Source organism: Hirundo rustica, chromosome 15 (genome assembly GCF_015227805.2).
Source record: "Hirundo rustica isolate bHirRus1 chromosome 15, bHirRus1.pri.v3, whole genome shotgun sequence".
NCBI classification, from domain to species: domain Eukaryota; kingdom Metazoa; phylum Chordata; class Aves; order Passeriformes; family Hirundinidae; genus Hirundo; species Hirundo rustica.
In genome coordinates, this window is record NC_053464.1 from 200,268 (window position 1) to 217,306 (window position 17,039).

A 17,039-nucleotide genomic window follows, 5' to 3' on the forward strand; every position below is an offset into this window, starting at 1 on the left:
CTCTACCCAGAGGGCTGCTCTGGTGAGAAATACACCTGGAAAAAAACATTTTAATTCTCTTTTAACTCTAATCAAGTTGTTCTGAATTTTTTCCCTTCCCTTCTCTTTCACACTGTAACACAACACTAACAAGAGACACATGGGCTTCAGTAATTTTCCAGGCCTATCCAGTTGTTTCATTAAGTTGTTTAAACTGTATTCTAGAAAATCCTCCCTTTTTAAGGAATCCTTGTGCAATCACAGGCTTAAAATTACACCCCTTGCTCAACTGCAATGCCACTTCACAGTTTGTTTTATGCTGATGATTTTCATTCAAGGAATGAACCACAGCACAGCTGGCTACTGTGGCTGTTACAGATTAACTGGAGAAAACAGCAGGCATGCACACAATCAATCTTCCCTCTTAAAATACCCTGTGGAAAAAATATCATGGTTCCTGTCATTATTGATGAAATGCAACTTTCAAGACATCTACAGTGCTTTCAGTGAGGCAGGAAATAACTTCCTGGCCTTCGCACATCAGTGCCACAATGCTCATGCTGCAAGGAGAGTATGGTTTTCTGAGGAACAGTGAGAATTAAGTGGTATTTGACAAATCAAAGACTGTGTTCCTTCTTTTTGCTGGAATGTACAATATGGTACATATGCTTAAAGAGCTCCTTTATTGTTCAGTAGTACTATGCTACTTTGATTAAGACAGCAAGAGTGTGAAAGTGACAGGGAAACACATGTAAATCCTAACTGCTGGTTTCTCTCCCTCTTCAATTCCTCTCCCCCCAAAGTCTCAGGGATGTCGTTCTTTATGGTTTGTGATTGTTTCATCATGTCATGCCAAGTTATCACCTGTGTCACCAGAAGCAGAAGTAGATGCCAAAGGGGAGAAAGTATCCCAGATCTGTGAGATGTCAGACCAAAAGCCTTCACAGTTTAAACAGAGTCTATATCTGGAGCTGCATCTGAACAAAGATGGGTTTAAATTTATAAAATCCTTCATTCCATATCTGTAGTATCAGAATCGAAAGGAACTTTGAGGAGGGCTAAATCACCAATAAACAAGGATCAAAGGACTCCGTGTTTGGGGACAGTGATACATTTGCATCCTGGGTGGAAGAGAATCTTTAGCTCATCTACCACAGGCATTCCAGCAGACCTGCTGAACTATGTGTCTTTTCAAAAGATATTTTACCAAGTTTCAATTGGCTGCCCAGGTATCACTGGGGCAAATCTTAAATACAGGTAACAAAACACAAGAAGGAAAGCAAGTTCATGCCCTAACATCTGCCTAATGAGAGAAGTATTTTTCTGGGCCTGTTAAACAGCTATTCTGGAGTCTGGGAACTTCTACAAAATCAGCTGTGGCCAGTGCAGTTCTATTGACTCTGCTATTCTGAAAAAACACATTCTTTTTACTCTCACACTGTGTAATTTGAACTACATAAACATTGAAGATCAATGCAATTTTCACATGGAATATTAATCTCATCCAGGCTCCATTTCCCACAAAAGACTGGATTAGATGATCTTCCAAGGCCCCTTCCAGCCTGGGCTGTTCTAAGGTTCCATGAATTTGAGAGAGAACAGAAGGCACTTCACCTCACAACTGATCTTTTGAGTAGTCACATTAAATGTTCACTGGAACACCAATGACACTCACGGCAAACCAGAAGCTAAAAGGCAGTGTAAAAAGCATATTGAAACAAAGTCCACTCTGTAGCCAGCTGTCTTGTGTTGTGGTTTTTGTATAATTTAAACACAGGAATCTCCAAAGTTCTTGACATGGCTAGTTATTGATTTATTTGAATTGCACAATTGGGCAATTATTCCCCAAATGAAACTAGAATTTAGTATCTGGAGCATGAACAAGAACTACTTACTGGTTTGGGATTGACTTCAGTAGAGATGAGTTTCAGAAGGCAATTCAAGAGTCTCTGCTTGTGAAAGGTAGGACATGCAGGGACAACACTTGACTCAGACGTTTGCTCTCTAGCATCCTGGGTTTCTGGCTCCAAGACAGCCAACCAGTCATATTCCAGCTGCAGCTTGTTGGGTTTGCCCATCATGAGGTAGACTTCAGCCAGCGTAAGGCTCTCCGAGGTTCGCAGACTCCATCCTTCTTCTCTGACTTGCTGGGACAGCCGACTTGGGTCATCCTTGAGAGACTTTGTACTGGATTGTCCCTGAGGAGGAAACAAGGAGCCCAGCTTCTCTTGAGAATCCTCCATTACTACATCTGTGATATCCTTGGTACAAGCATCAAGCTGCTGGGCCTGGCTGTGGCTGGCCTGAGTTTCACATCTGCCGCTGCCAGGGGAAGCCACACCACCTCTCAGTAGCTGGGAACAGGAGTCAGAGGTCTCTGCGCTCCTCCTGCTTGGAAAAGCCACTGGAGCAGCAGAACCAGCTGCTGAAGCAGAGTCTTTCCCATGTAGTTTGTCTGCGCAAGAACATTTCTCTGGGACAATTAGGTCCTGGCAGGACTTCATGTACCGTGGGAATGGATCGAGCAGAGAGAGCTCCTCCACATCAGGGATCTTGCTGCAAGTGCACACTGTGCTGCACGAGGGTAGCACAGCTGCCTGGTCACTAGCGAGGGCCTCCCTGCCCTCCACACAGGGGGCCACTGAGCTCAGCTTTTCCTGGTGCCCTCCTGAATCCTGAAGTCCAGAAGGTGCTTTCTGCAGGGAATTAGTGATGCCAAGATTTGAGGCTGGTCCTTCCACCAGGACAGGCTCTGGGGCACCGTTTTCAGTGCTTGCAGAAACTTCAGCTGTAGGCTGTAAGGTTCTGCTGGGCTCTGTAGTGTTCTCTGCCCTTCCAACACCCTTACCTTCCACTCCCCGCAGGTATTTCAGCTGTCCCCTTGCTGTCCCCTGACCGCTCTGTATGCCGAGGATTTGGGCGGGGGGCAGTAAGTGAGAGTCTTTTGTGTTCTGTTTGCATTTGCCCGTTTCCTGCCAATGCACGGTACAGAAGGCCTTGGAGTGGACCACTCGGGCTACCCCAGGCAGTGGAGTGAGGGTACAGTTCTCCCCTGGAAAGAGATGGAGCATCACTTTCTCCTCTGAGAAGCTGCCTCTTGTTTCTGAGTCTCTAGAGTCTTGAAGTTGGTGTTCTTCAAGTGTTTTACGCTAAAAAATGTGTGTCAAAGAATGTAACAGTTGTCTGCCCCTTCCAAAAAAGCACCGGGGAGCCTATTTCACAACTATTAAAAAAAAAAAAAAAGTATAATAAAACCTAGCTGATTGAGGACATGTTCTCTGCTAAGCACAGATTATAGTGAAGACATGATCATCAGAAATTAGGTTCTTTGTGGTGACAAAGACTGCAGTGAAGACCTGCTACAAGCCCAAAATAAATATCCATTCCAAACAAAATTACTTCTCTCTGTTTCATGCACCACTGTAATTGTAAAAAAATTCCTAATCAACAAACCCCAACAACACCAGCCAAAACCTCTAACACTGCAGAGTAAAGCAGCCTCTCATGAGTGGTAGCAAACTCCACCTTACACATTCTGACATCCTTCAGAGTTTCAAGTGCTATGCTGCTGCTTCCTGCAGCCTCACAAATTAAAGAGAAAAGCCTGAATGAAAGGCCCAAGAAGAGGATAAAACCTACAAGTCAGAAGGACCAGATTCAGAACAGAGTCACTGTTAACTTACAAATTCTTCCATTGCATGGATCAAAGTTTAGAGGCAGGGACACCACGCTGTATGGCTTAGACAGTGCAGAGATACATTGCAGGTAGCAGCAGCTACCTCAACAAGAAGCTTAAGCCTTCATTGGTGAAACTACACAAAGTGCAAAGATCTGTCCTTAATCTCTCTGCTGAAACTGGAAACAGAATTGTCAGTTATTATCCAGGCTGTATGGGGGTCACCCACTGATAATGAACCAGACTAAGACCACCGTTTGAGGAAATGAAATGAAGGCAGGAACGTAATTTTTTTTTAAACTAGCTTTCATGAGATCATAATAGAGAAGAGTTGAGGTAAAAGCAGAACACTATGGGATCTCCCACAAAAGCTTCCATTAATGATACTGAGACTTTACCTCTGTCTTTACTAAGCAGGGAACTGGTACATTTATGAAGTAATTAATTTTTTTGATGCAAAACTGAACTTGGAATAGGAAGGGAATTGCTCTCAGGACACAGCACATGGAACAGACTGAGTAGGAAAAGGATACAACCCGCACTTCATGGAGAGCCCACTTCTGCTTCAGGAATTCAAGGAGGCTGGAGACCTTCCGATGTAACTCCACGATCATCCTGTATGCAAGAGAAGCAAAGCAGGGGAACAAAGAACAACCGTCAGCAGGAGCTCCAAGTCCTAACCTTGATGCTGGAAGGGGAATTAAGGAATAAACTGGCATTCTATAATGCCAGCACAAAGAATACTCTCAAGCACTAAGAAAAAAACCCACAACAAAATTAAAAACATAAGTTATCCCACAACTTTAAAATCTAGGTTAACTCACAACTATGACAATTCACACATTCTAAAAGCCTGTCAGATAAACCTGGCTGCCGTGATTCAAGAAACTATTTTTTTCCAGATGGAAGAAGAGAGGAAAAGATGACAGGACTTAGCTGAACTGCAAAAGTGCAGGCAAGGCATGAAGCTACTACATAAAGAATAAAGAGAAAAGAGGGCACAAAAGAATCTCAAACATTTACTATTTGAAAGCATTTTACTAAATAAATCTAATGCAGAGAAGAGAATAGATATTTTTATCATGATCTTTGGTCACTACACTGAAGTGCTGCATTTGAAACAACACAACATCATAGAAGCCTCATGTTTGCTGCCCCAAGTTAAGTACCAGGCACCTCTGACCACTGTATGTGTTCCCTTCTCTCTGTCTATAGTACATTCAATACAAATTTCAGTAGAACCAAGGCTACTATCTCCATTTTACCTGCCCTCTGCTCTGGCATTAAGTGGCACAAACTATACTTATCTCCAAAGCTAGTAGCTCCTTCATGACTCAAATTAGAAGATATAAAGAACAATGGTAATCTAATTTTCCCACACGGTAACTCATGGTTACAAACCATGCACTCGGTTGGACAAAGGCTTCAGACTAGGCCAACTGCATTATCAAAGGTGAACTGCCCAACTGACAAAGAGTACCATGAAGAAAAAGGAAGGGGCTAGGATGCTGCTCATCTATTTCCCTATTCTGAGCACCAAAATCAGTTCTCCATTACCTAAGCCGTGGGTTCTGGGCAAGACTCTGCACTCGAGCCCATGCGTGGTTATTCCGTGGCTGCAGCTCCACAGGGACCTTGAGAGGAAGTCGTACTGGCTTTTGGTCTTCTTCATCGCTCACACCTGAATGGAGATGAAGCACAAAGGGCAAAAGCAAGGACAACTCAGTCACAACACTACTCTCAGTTACACAATACAAAAGATCAGACACCACCATCACCTCGGGCAGCTCAGCTTCACCAGTGGAGCCTGCGTCCTTAATTACCTTTTGTTCCAAATATGTTCTTAACCTTGGACACTGCAGTGATACTGGGGACTCCAGCTGAGCAAGCAGTGTCAAAAATCAGATGTCTAGAAACTTTCAGCAAGTACAGTATTTCAGATCTTTGAAGAGCCTGATTCTACTTATTTGAGAACGAGGAAGAAAAAAAACCAAACATCCAAAATGAAATCACGCATAGCTAAATAGGAGAAGGTAAGAAATTGGAAAATGCTAAACACTATACTGCTGCTGATTCACTGGCACCTTCACATATAGTGAAAGCACAGTGTGTAAAGCAGCAGTGAACTGGTTTGCTGTGGGTATTTCCTTTTCATCTTAGCTGGTAAGAAAACTGGGTGAATCCTGAAGTTACTTGGGTTATACAAGACAGGCCAAGACAGAATACTGTGCCCAGGACAAACATGCAACAGCTCAAATTTCCCTGCCAGTGATGGACGCACCAGAGCAAGCCTGCTCTTTTTCTGTGCTTCCAGCTATCTTCTAGAACACCCTCATGTTTCAGCATCTTCTACTCACCATCTGGATCACAGAGTTTCTTCAAAGCCCTGCACATGGGAGCTTTGATACGCAGGTTTCTGCCTTTGTAACGAACAGTTGTAGCCCTGAATATACGGAAAGAGAAGTACTTAGAGGAACCAGTAACAACAGTGTGTGAATACAGACCTGTTAGGCCCTGTGCTTTTCACCATCTTCATATATGACTTGGACACAGGACTGGAAAGGATACAAAGCAAGTTTGCAGACGACACAAAATTAGGAGCTGTGGACTCCCTTGAAGTTAGGAAGGCCCTGCAGAGAATGCCCAACAAATGAGAGGGCTGGGCAATCACCAATCATGTGAAGTTCAACAAGGGAAAGTTCTGGATTCTGGACCTGGGATGGGGCAACTTTGGATGTATGGACAGGCTGGGGAATGAGATGCTGGAGAGCAGTGCTGCATAAAGGACCTGGGGGTCCTGGTCAAGGGCCAGTTGGATCTGAGGCACCAGTGCTCTGGAGCCAGGAGGGAAATCAGTTCTGGGGCCACCAGAGCCAGCATCACCAGCCGGGCCAGGGTTGTCCCATTCTACTTTGCACTGGAGTAGCCTCACCTTGAGTACTGTGTGCAGTTTTGGTCACCACAATATAATAAAGATTTTAAACTATTAGAGTATCCAAAGGAGGGCAACAAAAATGGTGAAGAGGGAAGCTGTATGAGGACGGGCTGAGGGCACGTGGTCTGTTCAGCCTGGAGAAAAGGAAATTGAGTGGAGACCTCCTTGCAGTTACAACTTCTTCATGAGGGGGAGAGAAGGGGCAAACACCAATTGGTGACCAGTGACAGGACCCAAGGAAATGGTCTGAAGTTGTGTCAGGGCAGGTTTAGGTTGGATATTAGAAAAAGCCTCTTTCCCTGGAGTGCTTGGACACTGAACAGGCTCCCCAGAGCAGTGGGTCCAGCACCAAACCTGACAGAGATCAAGATGCACCAGGACAATGCTCAGGCACAGTATGACTCTTGGGGATCATGCTATGCAGGGCTGGGAGTTGGACTTGATGATCCTTCTCCCATCCAACTCAGTTTATTCTGTGATCAAGGACACAGAGCAAGACACCATCATGGCTACAGGAATGAATATAGAAGTGTAAGGGTCTGCAGTGCAAGTCCACAGAGCATTCAGTCTTCCATACCACCTCACTTTTCATTGTGGAAGTGCTATTCTTGTGACACTTCTCTTCTAGACTTTCATGAAACACTTGGTTGTCCACTCAGGGAGAGATTTCTGTTTCATAAGTAGACCAGGATTATGTTACTTTGGTTCAAGAGTACCCTCACAGGCAGCTGCTTCATAAAAGACAAGTAGTTGTGATTTAGTCTTCCCTTTATACTCATGAATGTTAATTATAAGAAGAAAGAGTCTGAAGTTTTTGCAGTCTTTCATTTGGAAATATGATCACCATATCTAGTGCAGACATGAGGTCTAAGAGCTTGTGCAGAAACCTGAACAAAGTAACTTTTTACAGTATGATTTCACTGGTTTCACTTCAGTACCACCTTAGCAGTTTCAAAGACCCTTAAAGTCAGAGGTAATTTTTGTTTTCACACTGTGAAACTACTTGATTTCTTCACTCCATCAGTCCTGTTCTCTTTTTAGGCACTAAAAGGCAGGCACTGAGTCCAATCAAATTACGAGTGGCAGTATTACTACCTAATACTTGAAGCATTAAGGATCAGCTGGCACAGAAGCAGCAGGATTGAACACAAGTCCTTGCAGTAAAATGAAATAAATTATAGAGAATATTCCTATGCTGTAAGTAGAACACCATCATACAGGAAGAGCAGTTGTCTACAGTGCTAAGAGGAAAATTTGCAAAAGGGAAGCAGAAGTGAAGATGGAGGTGATGCGGTGAGCAACTCAAAAGTTTCAGTTACTGAACTGTGAACTTCTATAGATTTGGACTATCCCTGGGCTGGAAGGGCAGACTTCCTTTCAGCTCAATTCTTGGAAACAAGAATTGCTTGAAGACAGCTGGTCTCCACCAAGTCCAACAGTGGAAAGTCTCTGTCAGTGTCTTCCAGTGTAAAGACTCTTAGGGAGGGACACAGAAACCCTTGTGGATATCCAATCAGTAAGTTAACATAAGGACGAAAGGTAAAACCTCCTCTTGGGCACTTCAACCTTAGCATGAGACTCCATATCCTCTTGTATTTATCCTGATATTAAAGTGTAGATATGATTTTATCATAAAATCATCATTTAGTACAATGACCCTCTTCCCTATTTGTAATCTGTTTTAATACAGCAAATTCTTTTGATTACCTGTGCAAGTGGAGACTCTCCTCCTTGACTTTAGCTAATGCAATTCTTTTTTATCAAATGTGCCCTTGAAGCATGTGAGTGAAGAGTCAGAAATAGCATCATTATCATCATTATTATCATCATCATAATTATTACCTTGACAGTATAACAGTACAAGTAAGAAGGGATTTGGGGAGAGAAGCATTTTTTCTATTAACTTATATGACTATATAAACTTGTCAAGTTTTTTGGAAATTGTTTCATCACATGAGTGGAACGTGACTGAAACAAGGGCCTGGATGCTCAGAAGGCCCAGGAAAGTTTGATCTGCCTAAAACAGCTGAGCTAATTGGTCTAAGAAAAAGAAGAAAAGTGCTGTTGTTCAGTTTTCGTATTTCCTATTTCTGTTCAAGAATCCAGCTAGTTGGTCATAAAGCATTTATTGTTGAGTCAGGCTTCCTAGTAGTTGTTAGTGCTCAATTTGTCTGCCACCTGTGCAGCTGGACCTTGGGCTGCAGGTATCCACCATCTGTTACCATAGGGCAGCTTATAAATGAACATGGATCAGCATCACAAACGCCTGACTGCATCTCTATCTGTGCTTCAAAGGGCAGAGAGATGAGAAAAAAACAACCAACCCAACCAACACCCAAGAGAAAAGCCAGAAAATAAGTGTGAAAAATATAAGTATATTATGGAAAAGATAATATTTGGGAAAACAACAACAACAAAACCAACAAACTAAACAAAACAATGAAACACTAGGAGGAAAACCACATTGGAGGAAACCAAACAACTGCAAACTTGCTTATATGTATATGGAGAAACAGGAACTACTGCCTTCCCTGAGTGTAAGGGAAAATGGCACACTTCAGAAGTCAGCAAGCAAAGCAGACCATTCAGTAAATGAAGAAACACAGAGCACATGTAAATGTGACAAAACATTAAAGACTTCCCATGCAAGTTTTCACCCTGCCACTACAGCACTCTTCCACAACTACAGCAATCAATGCTATTTTCATGGCTCCCTCACACATGCTTTAGAATATCCCAGCTCCCCATGTTCAGGTGTTCTGCTTCCCCTAATTTCCTTTCCCATTAAGTATGATTAACTTCAGGCAATCTAGGACAGAGTCTAAAGAATAACCTATTATCAAACTAATATAAAAGCAGATATATTTAGACACTATAATTTTCTAACTGAAATCCGTAGCTGGGAGGCTGGAAAAAGTCTATTTCTACAAATTAAGGGAAAAGCACAGTAAAGGAATCAGTCTGCAACAGAACTACTCTTAGTTTCAAAACACTTATTTTCTTCTGTTACCTAGATCCTGGATGTCTCCAAATGCAGAAAAGGGTAAGTCTTAAAAACAGTCACTCTACTGACTATGCATTCAGAATTAGTAGTCTGACTTGATACCAAGAGCATAACCTGCCTACTTAAAATGGTTTGGTTTATATATTATTTTTAAATATTTATTTATTTGCTTTTTTCAGTATGAACTGATATTTTATAATCAAGATTTTTACAGATTTCCCCACAGCATGCCAAAGAGCTTTCCCAGGGAGCTGGAAGACAGTGAAGAATCACTCCTATTTCACATAAAGTACGTTCAGAATCTGAACCAGACAGAGAAATTAATGCCTGTTAATGGTTTCTTTCTTTCTTACCTTATGATATAAAGAGCCTCTCAGGTTGGGGGGTAAAACCACATACACTACCAGACGCTGAAGAGTGCTCTGTTTAACTGGTGCACAATTACAGTATTTTTTTAACTCAGTGTTTCTTGTGGTTTATTTTTTTTTCAATTCACCCCAAATTCCTACATATTTACAAAGAGATCAAGAAAATACTTGTATTCATTCATATGTTTTTTTATTAAATGTAAAGAGTGTTGCAAAACCTAAGTTAAATAAAAATGTTTCCCTTCAAAAAATGAAACAAAACAACTTCAGTTTATTTATATTAGTTACTGAGCATTTGTGCTATACTACTATAAACCCTTCTTTTTGTCTGATTATACATCCTAATCAACAACATAACAACTGTGTAGTAAAATTAAAATGCTGTAATAAAAATCTTAGTACAAAGGACTGGACAGACATTGGTCCTGTCTTTCAGCAGCTGGAACAGGCCAGTGTTTACCTGAGTATGCTGAACTTCTCAGAACAGTTACAGAAGCTGATAGAGTAATTCTTAGCTCCCTCTTGCATTTATAGAGATGCAAACTCAGATCTATTTTCTGCAAGATTCCCCATTTATTCAACAACTCCACTGGCTGTTGACTAGCCTCATTTGCCTGTTACTGACATTCTGAAGACAAGTAGAGAGATGTATAACAGCAAATAGCCTTAACTCTAACAGCCAAACAGGGATATGTTACACAGAGACTTTGCTAGGACTTACTGCAGTCAGCTGATTGGAGTTGTCAGGCACTCCTTACTATCCATGAACCGGGTTATAAGCTCAACTACAAAGCTTTTAAGCATGGTTTTCTTATGAGTTCCTCACAGGGTCATTTGTTTTTCCATACTCCATGAAATTAGTACAGAAATCAGAGATGCAAAACAAGCACTGAATTAGAGCACGTAACTCCAGGGTCTGGAGTTGAGCTGCAAATAAATTACCAGGCAGCTCCTCAAAACCTTATCCTTTCTCAACTTTTCTTACCAATTAAATGAAGAGAACGTTTACCTACTTGAGGAGCAGATCATAAGAATAATGCATGTTCACATTCCCCATTTTTAATCACTATGGATTCAGTTCTTTCATGGCTTTCCTCAGTGACAAGCCTTACAAAGTGCATTGCATTCAGAAGAGGAGTGTCACACTTAAAAGAAACATGTTAGGAAACGGAGAAAGAACTGATTACAAATAGGGAAGACTGTCATAGAATTGGACCATCACTGAGCAAGATGGGAAGCTGAGGTAATATGCAACCTGTTTGCTTCTGGGAGCTTTGAGGCTGTACTGCACATGCAGGTGGTGCAGACATCCAGGTGGGAATGAAGACACCATTTTCTCTTCTTCAATTTCATGAGGTTCACCACCAAATGAGGTAAGGGATGCAGAAGAAAAAGAGAAGCAAATATGGTCTCCCATATGTAGACAAAAAGCCTACGCAAAAGCAACTGATTCTGAACTGGTTAATGTTATATACACTCTAATTTTGGCTTAGAAGATTAGCATTAATACTTTCAAATGCAAAGACTCCTGTTCCCAAAATAATTTGTTACAAGACTGGCTTTCACGAAATAAACACCTAGACTTCACAGAAATCACTAGCCCTCATTAACAACTAATTAGAAGAACTAGGGCCTGAATCATGCAAAGTGATAGACTGATACTACAGCTCACTAAATGACATCAGGCTCATTTGTTATGCTTCAGTTTGTTTGGATGTCCCAGTATAAGAAAGGCACTCTAGAATAGCACAGTGACTAAACCAACTGCTGATATTCTGAACCATAGAGATATCCAGGAAACTACACAGGAAGGCTCGTCCCAGGCTCACTTAAACTGGTAACTCCAATTTAAAGAAATAATCCGCTTTAAGAATAAGGCAGTGAAACATACTGTTCATATTTTCCTAACTGTACAAAACCCAGACCAAATGGGAATTTCTCTTCCAATTTAAAACCTTGCAGTTAACAGAATGAACAAGTGATTCAAGTATCACATTGAAGACCATCAACACAAGCACACTGTACAAAGAGCATATCCCAGGAGAGGAAAGGTTGTTCAGCTCCTAAGAAAGTTATGTGGAAACTCCATTTGAGAACACAAGAAAGGTACAATACCAAGTATCCATGTTATGCAAGGTAAAGTCAAAAGACTGCAGCTGCTGAGGGGGCAAACTCCTGTTTCTGTTTACAGTCAAGTTCACTTCATCAATAACTTAGGTCTGCTACACTGAACACCCTAAAAGCAAGAATGTAAAAGGTAAAAGCAGACCTGTAACAGACAGAAAATAATGATTTTTCAAATCACTTTTAGAGATGGGATTAAGGACACAACAATGCCTCCTAAGCAATCGCATGCCTTGTCCTTTTAAAGAGATTTCACTTTAAAATACAAATTCTGAAAGCTGAACTACTTTGGAAAAATTTATGCAAAAATACATCAAGTATGCCCTCATTTCTAACATTTGCAACTTCTAACCCATTCTGCCTTCTAGGAGGACATTGACTCATTGACTGCACCCCCAAATCCCACAATACTCTCTAGAAGTGAAAGAAAATATTCGTTCCTAATGTCAAGGAGATGCAAAAGTCACTGGAGGGCTGAAGCCTCCAGTGTGCCGAAGGGACATTTCGAGTCTGAAAGTCAGGACTTGTTAGCCCTGCTGAGGCAGAACGGTTTGGAGATGAACCCTCACTGCAAGGACATTAAGGGGCTGGAGTGTGTGCAGAGGTGGGAATGCAGCTGCAAGGGTCCAGTGTGCAGGGGAAGGCTCTGGAGCTCAGGTCTGATGAGGAGTGGCTAAGGGAGCTGTGGGTGCTCAGCCTGGAGAAAAGGAGGCTCAGGTGGGACCTTCTGGCCCTGCACAACTCCCTGACAGGAGGGGGCAGCTGGGGGGTGTCAGGTTCTGCTCCCAGGGAACAGGGACAGGACAAGAGGAAACAGCCTAAAGTTGTGCCGGGGAGGAGGTTTAGCTGGGATATTGGGAAAATTTCTGCACTGAAAGTGTGGTCAGGCAGTGGAACAGGCTGTCCAGGGCAGTGGTGGAGTGACCTTCCGGGAAGAGATTGAAAAGACCAATGGATGTGGCAGATGGGGACAGGAGTTAGCGGTGGCAGGACTGAAGTAATGGTTGGACTTGATGATCTTGGAGTCCAACCTAAACAATTCTATGATTTCTCTGAATGAATCCACATGGTTAAGTGCTGTAGCTCCTGTAAAGAATGCTCATTTAATTATTTTATTAAACTTAACCCATCATTTCTTATTATTAACAATTAATGACGTTATGGAAAAGGGGAAAAATACAATGGAAAACATCAAACTTCAGCTCTTAAAAATTAAGAAATGCCCCAAACTTTGGCTGATCAATACAACAGTCAAGTTGCTGAACAACGCATTTTTATGAGTTTCAGAAGTTCTTACTTACCCAGACTGAATAAGCTCATTGAGTTTAGCTGCGTTCTTGTCATCCATACCTTTTCAGTAAATAAGACAACACAGTGAATTAGGATTTATACTGTTAAACCCGTGGCCTTCTCTGTGTTTCGTTGGGTTTTCAAAGCTGCTTCATTTTATTCTCACATAGGATTAACATGCATAAATGTCCTGTAACACAGGTCTTCTGGAAAGTTTGTATTTTCACAACATGCAAACTTTACATAATCCTTGCCACAAAAATTACTTTTTACACATTGATTAAATGACTCTAGTTTAGGTACTACAGCCATCTTTGAACACTGGGCTTTAATCTGACACTGGGGTATTAAAAAGCAAAGCTTCCTCCTGCTCAATCTCTGATATTAAGGCAGCAAGGCAGAATGAAACAGCATCCTAGTGCTTAACACAACAAAAAAGTAAATAAAAAAAATAAAATGCACATGCAACTCTCATTTTTTTGTACGCATTGTAGAGCATGTTTTTAAATGGACATTTTTGTAAATTGATTTATATGACAGTTAGGCCCAGGTCTATTTATTGAACAATTAACCCCCCTCTGGCAATACTAAAAGTATTTCTGGAGAACTCTTGTGTCTCAATAGCTCTCAGTAAGTCTTCTCCATTTCTGTGACTGTGAATATGACAAGAGAAAAAAAAAGGGGGGGGGGAGGAAAGGAAGAAATTGCTTTCCACAGCTACCGAGTAGACCTGTCATAAATGGGTGTAGAGTCTTGCAGCTTTGAGTATATTTGGTCTTGGAGATAAGAATTATCCAAGTGACAGTGGGTAAAGTATGTAACCAAGTGACAAAGTTCTAAAAAGACAGAAGCACAGAGGCTGCAGGCATTGCCATGGTGACTGTGTGAAATCTTACTCCCAGTCATAGCAAGAAGAGTCTGCTTGTAAAACAAGATGTGGGTACAAGGAAAGAAACACTAACACTCATTTCTGCTGACAGTGCAATGTGACTTGCTTCTGCACCTGCTTTGTCATCAAACAGTTCAAAATTGCTTCTCCAAGCTGAGCACTGCTTCTCTAATTAACACACTGGAGATCTTTAAACAAACAGAATAAAGTCAGGATGAACATTCACAATGGTCTCATTGTTATGACAGGAGTCCCAGGTAAGGGAATAATATAGCAAAAAACCATTACACCTTCCCAAAATCCCACAATCTTTTCAGGAATTGTACATGTTCACGCATGAACGCTTTCGTGTCTATTTCACTTTACAACTACTACAACTTCACAAAGAAGTGAAGGTATTTCAATGGTTTTCCATGTCTCACAAATTAAACTTAGCAGGTAGAAGATGCACTATGATGTAACACTGACTACAAAAAGCCTGGCGACAAATGCATGAATACATGGATAAAAAGGTGTATGCATACAGACTGGCACATACAGGGCATTTTCCTCTACCCACTCTTCAAGCCAGTCAGGTCAGAGCTCTCTCTGGTCTGGAAGCCATGAAAACCCTAGGTACCATGTCCTGGGGTTCATCCCCTCAGTGTGGACAGTAGGGTAAGGTAGGGATCCTCTGTTCTACTCAGGTGAGATTCCACCTGCAGCTCTGGGGGTCCTAGCATATGAAGTACTTAAAGAAGGCTTAAAAGAAAGACAAGAACAGGCTTTTCAGCAGGACCTGGAGGGACAAGACAAGGGTCAAGGGTTTTAAATCACAGGAAGGGAAATTTAAACTACATAGAATGAAAACATTTTTTATTACAGCGTGGGGATGCTCTGGCACAGGTTGCCCAAAGAAGCTGTGGCTGCCCCATTCCTGGAAATGTTCAAGGCAAGGTTGGATGGGGGTTGGAGCAACCTGGTCTAGTGGAAAGTGCCCCTGCCCATGGCAAGGGGGTTATGACAAGATTGTCTTTCAGGTCCCTTCCAATCCAAATCATTTTGTAGTTCTGTGAGCCTAAGATCAGGTATGTTCCTAACGCAATTAATCAACTGCCAGCAAACAGTGGAGCACTGTTATGGCACATACTCTTCCATCTCCACTCATCAATATGGACAAAACTGGACTCTGGGACTGACAAGGTCAGAACCCATCTTGCTTAGCCAGTAAAGTTACATCCAATTATGATTTGTGCCTTTTCATCTTCAGGATACAGTGAGCAAACGTTCAGACAAAAACTTAGAAAAAGACACCATCCTAGATTTTGACTGTATAGGCACAAATAATTCTGGGTGTAAATGGTATCATTTACACACTTAATTGCTTAGATTTTAATAGTAACAGAATAGATCATCTAAGCTTTGTGTATGTTTTCCTATCACCTGTGGGGAATACATGCACTGTATTCTGTAGACAGATAAAACTAAAGAAATCTTTCAAAGTGGACTAATGCAACAGATGAAGTAGGTATGTAAAAATAAAAATACCTTTAATGAAAAAAATAACACCACAGATTACAGCAATAGTTGAGAACTCAAAAGCAGAACTGAACTAGACACTGCCAACCTCAAGGGTAGTAACTTCTGATTCTATCATGTAAAAATAACCTGAAATCATTCATACTCACATCCCCCGATCTTTTTCCTCAGTTCCCCATAGCAGATTAGGCCATACAGCTCCAGGGAAGATTTTTTCAGCCCTTGAGAAAACACTAGAAAGCAGAAAAGGTGTCAGTGAGATGCAGGTTGCAGATACACACAGCTACATTACAGATACTCATTTCAACACTAAAAACAAGAGGATTTGTATTTTCAGTGATGAGACAGATCAAAGGCAAAACTAAGTTCTGGTTGAAGAAACACTATAATGGGATTGGTTCACCAACTTCCTTTTAATGGCATTTTTTGGATTACAGAAAAACAAAGCAGCTTCCATTGAATTTAAACAAATATGCAACTGCTCAATATGCAAAATAAAGCTAATTCATAATAAAGCTAGGTCTAGTATCAACTGTTTACAAATTCTAAAGGAAATGTCCAGATGCCCCCAAGCAAATGCATACAGAACTCTTTTACATGAAAATTCAGAGGTAGCTCTGGATTTTCCAGAAGACAGAGAACATTTTTTGTGCACAGAAGCCCACCATAAGAGATTTGACACAATTTCTAGATTCTAAATTTTTACACAAGAATTCGCTGACATTTTATTAAACTTTGCAAGGGTTTTTTCTGTCCTTTCTCTTCAACACACAAGATGCGGACATTACTGCTAATAGATCTAAAGATCTATGACAGCAAGGACAGTCTTGTGGTTTACAAATCAGGAGAAAATATTTATTCTTGTCTATTCTTTGTCTAAAGCATCAAAACTTTATTTCTCATTGATCTTAAAATCCAAGCACACATATTTCTACCAATACTAAACCTAATCAAACTACTGCATTGATGGTTAAATTCCTACAGACAATGAGATTCTAGATCCCACAGATACAGACACATAACTTTTTGTCATCCAGAAAACGCATTAACTTCTTCTCTGACATCTTTTTATTTTAAAAAATCTTCCATAGTGTGTTTGCTGCAACACTGGCTTTTAAATAAAATACTAATGGCTTCATCTTAAAGTGTTGCTTTGTTTTTAAAAAAGGAACTCACAAATACATCCTGCTCCAGGTGTTTTAGATACTCAAGTCTTCCTTTAGGTAACCTTCAGGAACACCAAAGTTCATAAAGAG

At 41.2% G+C, this 17,039-nt stretch overlaps 1 protein-coding gene across 3 annotated transcripts in view; it reads right to left on the bottom strand.

Annotated features, from left to right (window-relative positions):
* CRAMP1 (cramped chromatin regulator homolog 1) overlaps positions 1-17,039 on the bottom strand; it is a 45,552-nt gene that overhangs the window by 13,329 nt on the left and 15,184 nt on the right. For all 3 annotated transcript variants that reach the window (XM_058422572.1, XM_058422571.1, XM_058422570.1), the window contains exons 5-10: positions 15,933-16,016; positions 13,388-13,436; positions 6,013-6,098; positions 5,213-5,336; positions 4,189-4,270; positions 1,875-3,128 (exon numbers count right to left, since the gene is read on the bottom strand). In XM_058422572.1, the coding sequence (XP_058278555.1) occupies positions 1,875-3,128; positions 4,189-4,270; positions 5,213-5,336; positions 6,013-6,098; positions 13,388-13,436; positions 15,933-16,016 (1,679 nt within the window). The remainder of the gene's footprint in view (positions 1-1,874; positions 3,129-4,188; positions 4,271-5,212; positions 5,337-6,012; positions 6,099-13,387; positions 13,437-15,932; positions 16,017-17,039) is intronic.